The sequence below is a fragment of the Pongo abelii genome, chromosome 5 (genome assembly GCF_028885655.2).
Source record: "Pongo abelii isolate AG06213 chromosome 5, NHGRI_mPonAbe1-v2.0_pri, whole genome shotgun sequence".
Taxonomy (NCBI): domain Eukaryota; kingdom Metazoa; phylum Chordata; class Mammalia; order Primates; family Hominidae; genus Pongo; species Pongo abelii.
This window is the reverse complement of record NC_071990.2, coordinates 134302429-134312594: the sequence shown is the minus strand read 5'-3', so window position 1 is coordinate 134312594 and position 10166 is coordinate 134302429. Positions and strand designations below refer to the sequence as shown.

General features: G+C 41.2%; 1 protein-coding gene across 2 annotated transcripts in view; it reads left to right on the top strand.

Moving 5' to 3' along the window:
- Positions 1 to 289: 289 nt before the first annotated feature.
- SLC18B1 (solute carrier family 18 member B1) overlaps positions 290 to 10166 on the top strand; it is a 29038-nt gene continuing 19161 nt past the window's right edge. The window contains exons 1-4 of one of the 2 annotated variants that reach the window (XM_002817375.5): positions 290 to 533; positions 1830 to 1969; positions 8687 to 8782; positions 9117 to 9190. In XM_002817375.5, coding sequence (XP_002817421.2) covers positions 491 to 533; positions 1830 to 1969; positions 8687 to 8782; positions 9117 to 9190 — 353 coding nt within the window. In that variant the 5' untranslated portion in view covers positions 290 to 490. Of the gene's footprint in view, positions 534 to 1829; positions 1970 to 8094; positions 8176 to 8686; positions 8783 to 9116; positions 9191 to 10166 lie in introns of those variants that run through there. The other variant, XM_054558170.1, reaches the window with a different exon arrangement.

Sequence of the window (10166 nt, the reverse complement as noted above, 5' to 3'; positions counted from 1 at the left end):
TTCCTGTATAACCTAATTTTCTAATTCACTTTTGTGTCTTCCAGTTGAGGTACTCCCTACCTTTTCTGTGTCTACATAGGCTTCCTTTATTTCGTTTCGTAGGAATAAATTGAACTTATTTTAAGATAGAGGGGGGTACAACTATATGGAATATAGACTCATCTTTTTTCACTCTCTGTCACAGAATGAAAAAGGACACCATGATATAGCAGCTGAGGTGGTGGATTAAGATAATGGGGGGGTGGGGGCAAAGAAAAAAAGGAGCCTTGCTCCACCCCTGCCCCGCCCCCGGCCGCCTACCGGGGACTCAGAGTCCTGGAATGCTTTGCGGAGCTCCGGGCCGGGCGGATCGCTGCCCGCAGGGAGTCGGGAATGCCGGGTTCCAGCTGAGCAGCGGCCACCCGCCAGAGTGCCAGTGGCTCCTTGGAGGTCGAGTCCAAGGACGTAGCTTGAACCCGGGAGCTGGGGCGCCGGAGTCCACGCACCGGGGATGGAGGCGCCGGGTGATCTGGAGGGACCACGCGCACCAGGAGGTGACCATGAATTGTGTGGCCGGGAGCCCGGAGACCAGCGGCATCTTCCGGCCTGTCTCTTTAGTAACGATTGAATTGCTTTTAGCTTGATTTGTTTCCGAGAGATTAGGAAAGGCTGGGGCCTGATCGTGGGGTTCGGGCCAGCGTTTCTTTTCTCTCTGGACGGGGTGAAGTTCCAGGACTGGATATGTGTCACGGTTTCTAATGACTTTCTAACCTATACCTCTGCTTTTAAGTACTGTGTGTTTAATGCATTCAAATAAGTATGCCATTAGGCAAATGTAAAACGTTACCTTTCAAGTACCCATTGTTGTTGCCTTTCTTTTTAACTTTCATTTCCCTTTCTCATCTACTACAAACATTTTACAAAGATTCGTAAGACTTCCTCATGTTGCACAGATTTTTTTTTCCTTCTGCACTGCAATGGCAATCTCTGACAAATAGAGCAAAGCAAATGTATTTTTCTGAAGTTTTTCCTAAAAACAATTAAATTTATAAATGGCTGATGGATTTGCTTGGATATTTGGAACTCTCAGTAATTGATTTCGTGTTTTTAAATGACAATTTAGCCCTGGAAATAAGTGTTAAATTAACTGATGCAAAAGACCAGTAATTAGGGTAAAAAAAAAAAAGTATTTATTTATGAATTTGTGGGACTTGTCTATCCAGAAGCATACCGTTGTAAATATTAATTCACCAGCTGAATGATTTAGCTTGTTTTCTCCTACTTACACTTCATTTGACTTCAATACTGCCTTAGAAATCTTTGTGGTTTTTTTGTTTTTTGTTTTTGTTTGTTTTGTTTTGCTTTGCTTTTTTGAGACAGAGTCTCTCTCTGTAGCCCAGGCTGGAGTGCAGTGGTGCGATCTCGGTTCACTGCAAACTCCGCCTCCCGGGTTCACGCCATTCTCCTGCCTCAGCCTCCCAAGTAGCTGGGACTACAGGCGCCCGCCACCACGCCCGGCTAATTTTTTGTATTTTTAGTAGAGACGGGGTTTCATCGTGTTAGCCAGGATGGTCTCGATCTCCTGACCTCGTGATCCGCCTGCCTCGGCCTCCCAAAGTGCTGGGATTACAGGCGTGAGCCACCGCGCCCAGCCGAAAGCAGTACGTTTTCAAAACGGCAGTAATGTACAAGGATTGTGTTCCATTTGATCAAATGTGCTATATTCAAAATAGCCCTAAGCTCAGCAAATGATATCTTCAGAGTGCAACATATGTGCACAGAAATCACATTTGTGTACTTTAATCAGTAGTCTCAATTATATGCCTAATTGCTGCATGTTTGCATTCAAGGTGATGATCCTGCAGGAAGTGCAGGAGAGACCCCCGGGTGGCTTTCGAGAGAACAGGTTTTTGTACTGATATCGGCAGCTTCGGTGAACTTAGGTTCCATGATGTGCTATTCTATACTTGGACCCTTTTTCCCTAAAGAGGTAAGACATTTTTAAGTCCTTAAGATCTCTGTCTTTTTGTTTGTTTTCTTAAAGCCTTTTGAATTATTTTATTTTATAGTATATAAAATGTAAAAATCTGTATATAGGACAGATGGTGAATAGAACTCCAGCTAACAGAATACTTATAGAATGCTTGATACTAGGAAAAAAATCCAGTCAAGAATATCTTCTTGGGCGGTAATTCACCTAAAAGTAGTTGATCTTCTGAGAATTACTTTGCTTGCCATGTAGTCTGATTAATCTTTTTTGGTTTCTGCAACTGAAAAAAAGGAGTGCACTGAATAACTGAGACTCAAATGTTACTGCAATAGGTCTGTGTTAAGACAGTAACTATTTTCTCGAGATTTTATTCACATTTTAGAATTAGGACGTTTTGATTCCCGACCCCCCCTTCCTTTTTTTTTTTTTTTTCTTTTGAGATAGGGTTTCGCTTTTTTTTTTTTCTTTTGAGATAGGGTTTCGCTCTTGTTGCCCAGGCTGAGTGCAATGTTGTGATCTTGGCTCACTGCAACCTCTGCCTCCCGGGTTCAATTGATTCTCCTGCCTCAGCCTCCCGAGTAGCTGGGATTACAGGTGCCTACCACCACGTCCGGGTAATTTTTTTTTTTTTTTTTTGAGATGGAGTCTCACACTCTCGCCCAGGCTGGAGTGCAGTGGCGCAATCTCGGCTCACTACAAGCTCCGCCTCCTGAGTTCACGCCATTCTCCTGCCTCAGCCTCCCAAGTAGCTGGGACTACAGGTGCCCGCCACCACGCCCAGTTAATTTTTTTTTTTGTATTGTTTTAGTAGAGACGGGGTTTCACCGTGTTAGCCAGGATGATCTCCATCTCCTGACCTCATGATCTGCCTGCCTCCGCCTCCGGAAGTGCTGGGATTACAGGCGTGAGTCACCGCGCCTAGCCGAATTTTTGTATTTTTAGTAGAGACAGGTTTTTGCTATGTTGGGCAGGCTGGCCTCGATCTCCTGACCTCAGGTGATCTGCTCACCTTGGCCTCCCAAAGTGCTGGGATAACAGGCGTGAGCCACCACGACCAGCCCCGGCCCCGCTCCATATTCCCTCTTTTGACTTTAATTTCTTATGGACTCTAGCGGCAATGTTTATGCAAGAGAGGAATTCTGATTAATAGGGCCTATTCCTTCTAGGCATAGCCTTTTATATGGTGTTAAGATTTATAGCTAATGACACAGATTCAAAGATAATAATCCCTAGAGAGTCCAACTGGATTCTAGACGTTAATAGGATATAGTATGAAATGAATATGACTGGCTTGGAGTGTAGACAACATATCCATATGTTTTATTTTGTGCTTTTTGCCAAATCCTTGGCTCACAGTGCAGTGGCAGCTTGTTAGTCCTCCAACTGCCCTTAAAACATGTAGTCCTTCGTTCTGTGTGCTACAAAAGAAGATAAAGTGGCTTCTCTGCTAAAGGAACAATATTGCCATGTACCCATACAGTGCTCTCTGGCTTCTAGTGCACATTACCCCTTATTTATCCATTTAATCCCCAAGACAACCTCATACAGAATCTTGAGAATCTCAGCATGTTGCAAATGAAGAAACAGTCTCAGAAGTTGTGACTTGCCCAATTCAGTTCTATTAACTAGAGGTTTAATGAGTCCCTTCTCTAGAGCAGGCTAAGCATGGGATGTGTTAGGGTAGTATAAAAAAATCAGGGAAATGGCTGTCTCTTGTCTGCCCATTGGGAGTGAAAAAATACGGGGGAAAAAAAGGTTCCAATGATTTGGATATCCCTTAAGAAAAGGATGTCCAGAATGTTATAAGACTGTTTTTTTTCTTTTTTTAAAATTATTTTCTTCTGGCTTCCCTCTATCCATACTAATGTTATGAGACCCTAGAAAGAAGAATGGTTAATTCTGCCATACATGGAGTGCAGATAGCAGAAGAAAGGGCGGTAGTGAAAGGAAATTTCAGGCTAAATCTAAGTTGGGGCTTTTTTTTTTTTTTTTTTTTGAGACAGGGTTTCACTCTGTCATCGAGGCTGAATGTACAGTGGCATGATCAGAGTTCACTGCTGCCTCAACTTCCCAGGCTAAAGAGATCCTTTCGCCTCAGCCCCCTGAAGAGCTGGGGCACAGGCATGTGCCACCACGCCTGGCTATTTTTTTCTATTTTTAGTAGAGATGGGGTTTCACCATGTTGCCCAGGCTGACCTTGAACTCCTGAGCTCAAGCAATCCATCCATCATGTTGGCCAGGCCTCTCGAATGCTGGGATTACAGGTGTGAGCCACCGCACCTGGCCTAAGGTGGGTCCTAAGAAATGTTAATTCTTATGGTGAACAACAGAGATGGAGGTGTTCTAGGTATAGTTACAGGAAGAGCAGAGTGAATGGCATGTTCCTGGGGAAACAGCAGGTAGCTTCTTGATGTGGCATGAGCCTGGGGTGAAGTGAGGTCTAATAGGAGACAGTGGATCTGAGAAGGCAGGCCTAAGATAGAAAGGAAGGGCACTTGTCAAGGACTTAGTCAGTGGGCAGTCATCAGAGGTGTTTGAGCAAGAAAGAGCAGTCTGGCCAGACTTGGGATTTTTAAATAATAATAATAATAATAATAATAATAATAATAATAATGCCAGGCATGGTGGCTCACGCCTGTAATCCCAGTACTTTGGGAGGCTGAGGTGGGAGGATCACCTGAGGTCAGGAGTTCGAGACCAGCCTGGCCAACATGGTGGAACCCTGTCTGTACTAAAAATACAAAAATTAGCTGGGCATGGTGGCACATGCCTGTAGTCCCAGCTACTCAGGAGGCTGAGACAGAAGAATTGCTTGAACCCAGGAGGTGGAGGTTGCAGTGAGCCGAGATCGCCCCACTGCACTCTAGCCTGGGTGACAGAGTGAGACTCCATCTTAAAAAAAATTAAAAAAAAATAATAAGAGCCTGTGGAATTGAGATGGAGAAGAATTGGAGTGAGTGAATCAACCAGTGAGAAGGGCATTTCCTAGCTCAACTGGAACTCAGTGAGTGCAACTAATGTTAGTTTCCTCTAAGTGAATAGGGACAAAGGAAAACCAGGCTGTGGGTGTGTGCTTTTTAAGTTTTTGATTGAGTTTTTTGCTTATAGGAAATGTTGACCAAAGAAAAAAGTCAAGCTTTTAAAGAATTAAAGTCCATTTTATTCTGAAGTCTTACTGAGGACTACAGGCTGAGTATTTCAGTTCACAGTTCATATACAGGTAGTAGAGACTCAGTACATGCAAGGTCACATCAAAGTTTGGGTGTAAGAGTACATCTGGTTATAGATTATGAATGTACCTTTGGTAATAGTTTATAAACGCATAATCACAACCATGTTAGATGTTATCTTATGTGTAGGAAAAGGCAAGGCTGGGGATTTATCATTTAAGGAATGTAACAGCTCAGGCAAGAGATGTGGGGGGCTATGTGCTCTATCCTGCTCTGTCTTCAACTCATCCCTCCCAAGAGTTGCATGTTGTCACAGAGTCAGGGGTTTTATGACATTATGCTGGCAAGCAGAAGTGAGCAAAATGTGACTGCTTACATTTGCTACTTTGTCTCACCTCGCAGGGGGAAGGCTGAAAGAAAGGAGATAGAGGCAGGAGAGAGAACATTCTAACTTTAAAAGCTGTAAATATGAAGAGCAGGCTTTGATTTTTCATTTCTGATTAAAATCTTGTGGTCAACAAATGCATTGGTGAAGCCTCACCCTTCCTCCTGCATGTTCTGCCATTTTTCTTATTAGCTAAGCTAACTGGGCAAAGGAAAATCAGTGCCTTTCTTAAATTCTGGTGTGGGATTCCTACTTCTATTCATCATTTTTCTTGCCACCCTCATCTTTTGTCAGAGGACCAGAAATTGCTTATTTATTTATTTATTGAGACAGAGCCTCGTTCCGTCATGCCCAGGCTGGAGTGCTGCAGCATCATCTCAGCTCACTGCAACCTCTGCCTCCTGGGTTCAAACAGTTCTCCCGCCTCAGTCTCCCAAGTAGCTGGGATTACAGGCGCGCCTCACCACACCCAGCTAATTTTTTTTGTATTTTTAGTAGAGATGGGGTTTCACCATATTGGCCAGGCTGGTCTCGAACTCCTGACCTCAGGTGATCCACCCGCCTTGGCGTCCTAAAGTGCTGGAATTACAGGAGTGAGCCACTATGCCCAGCCTAGAAATTGCTTTTAATAGCTGTTTTTGCTTTCCTAATGTGAAGCAGGATCCATGTTCCAAAAATGACATTTGGCTGCTGCCATAGCATGTGGTTCTAGCACATCCTGTGTCAGCATTCCATTTCCACAGCGAATATGGGAACATGCACATGATGAAAACTGTAGTGGCTCATGACCCTGTAACCTTTGCAAGTTCCTGTCCTCATCTATAAATGAGGCCAGCTAAAAATATATCTTTTATTTAATATAATTGTTGTGAGATACCATGTAAAGCGGCATTTAATAAAGAGATTCTGGCTCATATTGAGGGTCTAATAAGTATTACTTGCTATAGGCATTATATATTTTCTGCTAGATTCTAAATTAAATACTTATCAGAACTATTAAGCAAAGAACATTGATAATGCAACTTGACTAATGAATGTCCTTCCTTCCTTCCTTCCTTCTTTCCTTTTCTCTTTCTTTCCTTCTTTTCTTTCTTTCCCTTTCTTTCTTTCTTTCTTTCTTTCTTTCTTTCTTTCTTTCTTTCTTTCTTTCTTTCTTTCTTTCTTTCATTCTTTCTTTCTTTCTTTCTTTCTTTCTTTCATTTGAGACAGTGTCTCGCTCTGTCACCAAGGCTGTGCAGTAGCACAATCTTGGCTCACTGCAACCTCTGACTCCTGGGTCCAAGCGGTTGTCCTGCCTCAGTCTCCCGAGTAGCTGGGATTACAGGCACGTGCCACCACACCTGGCTAATTTTTGTATTTTTAGTAGAGATGGGGTTTTGCCATGTTGGCCAGGCTGGTCTCAAACTCCTGACCTCAAGTAATCCCCCCGCCTCAGCCTCCCAAAGTGCTGGGATTACAGGCATGAGCCACCATGCCCGGCATGAATATTTTTCTTATGCCTTAATTGACTCCTTTCACAACACTTTCTTTTTGAGAAACCTGACCCGTGTGTAGTAGAAATGTAGACCTCATGTTCCAGTTGACATACAGCATAACCATTTGTTACAGTGCCATTAAAGGTATTTTAATGAACTCTCTCTTGTATCCACACCATTATTTCCTGTGGTTATTAGTACACGGAAAGAGAATAGCTAGTTATGAAGCCCAAGAATTATGGGCTTAAATCTTGCCCAAGCCATTACCATGGAGCTGTGGGCCCATCCTCTCTGCCCTCACCCACCACCAAGTGCGTAGGGACATTTCTGAGGACTTTTCCTAGAGTAAGTGGGAGGTCCTTCCTAAAATTTAGCTTAGAACAATAGAGTCCACTTCTCTGGCTTCCTGTGGTATGACGCTATGAGGAATGTGTGGTTTATTTAAAGAGGCATAGTCTGACATGCAAAAAAAATCCTTGAAAAAGACAAAGATTGAATGATGATAGTATCTTTACATGGGAAGGGATGGAGAAAATTTTTATCATAAATTGTAGTTAGAGAGAAAAGATAAAGAAAGGCAATCATGGTTGCAGAGAATGGATGTTCAAGAGTGCAAAAGTGTGTGTGCATGTGTGCATTTCTGTATTATGAAGTTATTTGCGAAAATCCAAAGCTCTGCCAAAAGGATGGATCTAACTAAACTGGACTCTTCTGACCATAAATATTCACTGCTGGCACAATGCCTCATATATGTAAGATGGTCAATATATGAAAGTTCAGGCTTTCCCTCTGTAGTATGCTAAGTTGCCAGTCCTATCTTAAAGAAATTAAACTCGTATTTTGATTCTTTAAATTTCTACAGCTAGAACCTGATTTAAGGATTTGCAATAGTTCCAGGACTTGACAAAGTTTTTAAAACTTTCTATTTTTATATGTGAATGTAGTTGTGTATCACAGTGGTAGCATTTGAAGTTCAAAAGAAGTAGATTTAGGATAAATATCATCTGTAGCAAATTTTAGGAGCTCACTGATAGAATAGGCTATAAACATTAGTAACTGTAATTGATGGATGATAAACTACCTTGGCTGTTTCAGGAGAACGTAGAATGTCAGGGGAGCATCTCTCACCTGTGTTGTTGATGACAGGAAGGAAAACTGTCTTCTCCAAACTGTCAGGTAATTGGTATTACTGTCAGAAACAGAGACCTAGACTGATTGGGCCTTGGTCTGACCCATGTGCCCACTCATGGAACTTCTTATTCTTGAGTTTGAAGGCTGGCCAGTGTTTTTTGTTTGTTTCCTATAAATGTGATACCCAAAAGGAAGTGTGTCTAAATCAGCTGTTTCCTCAGTCCTGTGACTATGCAATAGAGCCCAAATTTCCTTATCCAAGGCATTTTTTGTGTTTGTTTATACACTCTGATTCTGACTTTTGCCACATAAAGCTAACGATTCTTTGTAGGTATGGTGAGTGAATTATTTTCATGTAAGAGACTATGGTTTACTATCTAAACTATTAATAGTTTCCCTTCCTTCCCCACCCCATTTATTCTAAAAGAATAATCTTTTTGAAACCGATATACAGATAAAGTTCATAAGAAGATGATGCCCTGATCTATTATTTCTATTTTTTCATATTGATGCTAATTTTTCTTTGAAACTTTGTTTCCATTTCTATTACTTAAAGGCTGAAAAGAAGGGAGCCAGCAATACAATTATCGGTATGATCTTTGGATGTTTTGCTTTGTTCGAGTTGCTGGCATCCTTGGTATTTGGAAACTATGTAAGTATAAAGTTCATATGCACATCTTAATTTTTAAAAATTATATGATGGATTATTTTAGTTTACTAGTCTAGAATTTGCATTGATACAGAAATAGCCATCATTATAGTTTTATAAATTGTGCCACTGTTGACAGTTCCCTCCTCAGAGTTGATTGATTTTTAACTCTTTCCATGTTTTTAAACAATGAGTACTGTCACTATATTAAATAATTATTATATTAACTGTACATGTCTTCCCCCATCCTATATTTGCCAATACAGTGGATTTGTTTATATCAATATAGACTTTCAGAAGTCGTAAATTTACCACTCTTCTTTGACATTTATTATAGCTTGTACATATTGGAGCAAAATTTATGTTTGTAGCAGGAATGTTTGTCTCAGGAGGAGTTACAATTCTCTTTGGGTAAGTCATTTTCTGATTATATTTGGGAGCTTGAACAGATTTTGTAATGTATCTTTGGTTTAAATTGTTAAAGACTCTTTAAGTCAATGGTTCTGTTTATTGTCTGTCAAATGCATAGCATGTGACTAATGGCAGGAGTTGAGTAAGTAGAGAACAGGGATAAATGGCATTGATTTTAAGGAAACAGGCCTCCGGGGAATCTCCATGATGCTTGCTACTGAACCTATTCATTAGGATTCCTATGATTGTGAGTGACAGAAACTTAACTCACTTTTCTGAGTCGTGGAAACTTACTAGCTTCAGTAAAAAAGTGAATTTCTTTAATACAGTGTCAACTCAAAAAATATCAGAATACAGATTTGAAACGATGTCACGAGAAATTTTTCTTCTTGTGATTTGAACAAGCCCACCCCTTTAGGTGGCAAGGTGACCCCCAGCAGTTTCAGTAGAAGGTGCCAGTTTCCTAATAGTTCCTATTAGAGTCACAGAATGAAGCCCCCCTGGCCTGACCTTTGCTGATGGCTGTAGCCATGGGGAAAGAATGTTCTGCTTGGCCAGGCCAGGTCACATGCTCAGTTCAGAGCATGGAACAGAATAGTTTCCCCCATTGCTACTTCCAGAAAAAGGAAAAATGAGTGCCAGAGGCAAAACAGATGTGAAAGTTCTTAAGCTTAGAGTTCTTAAATCAGTAGTGTAGTGCCAAATAATATGGAAGAGCTTATATAAGTACATGGGGAACATAGAGGAATACCAGTATAGTAAGATTATAATGAAGTAAACTGAAGAAAACTGTTATATTAAATGAAAAGGGGTTAAACATTTTTTTGAAGGGTCGTTTATTTTCTTTCTTTATTCCTTTTTTTTTTGAAAGTTTCAGTCTGACCATGGGAGAGATCTGAAACTGAGTGCTTTCTTCTTTATAGGTCTTGTCAGAGTGATTCTACGTGTTCTTTTTTTTTTCTTTTTGAGATGGAGT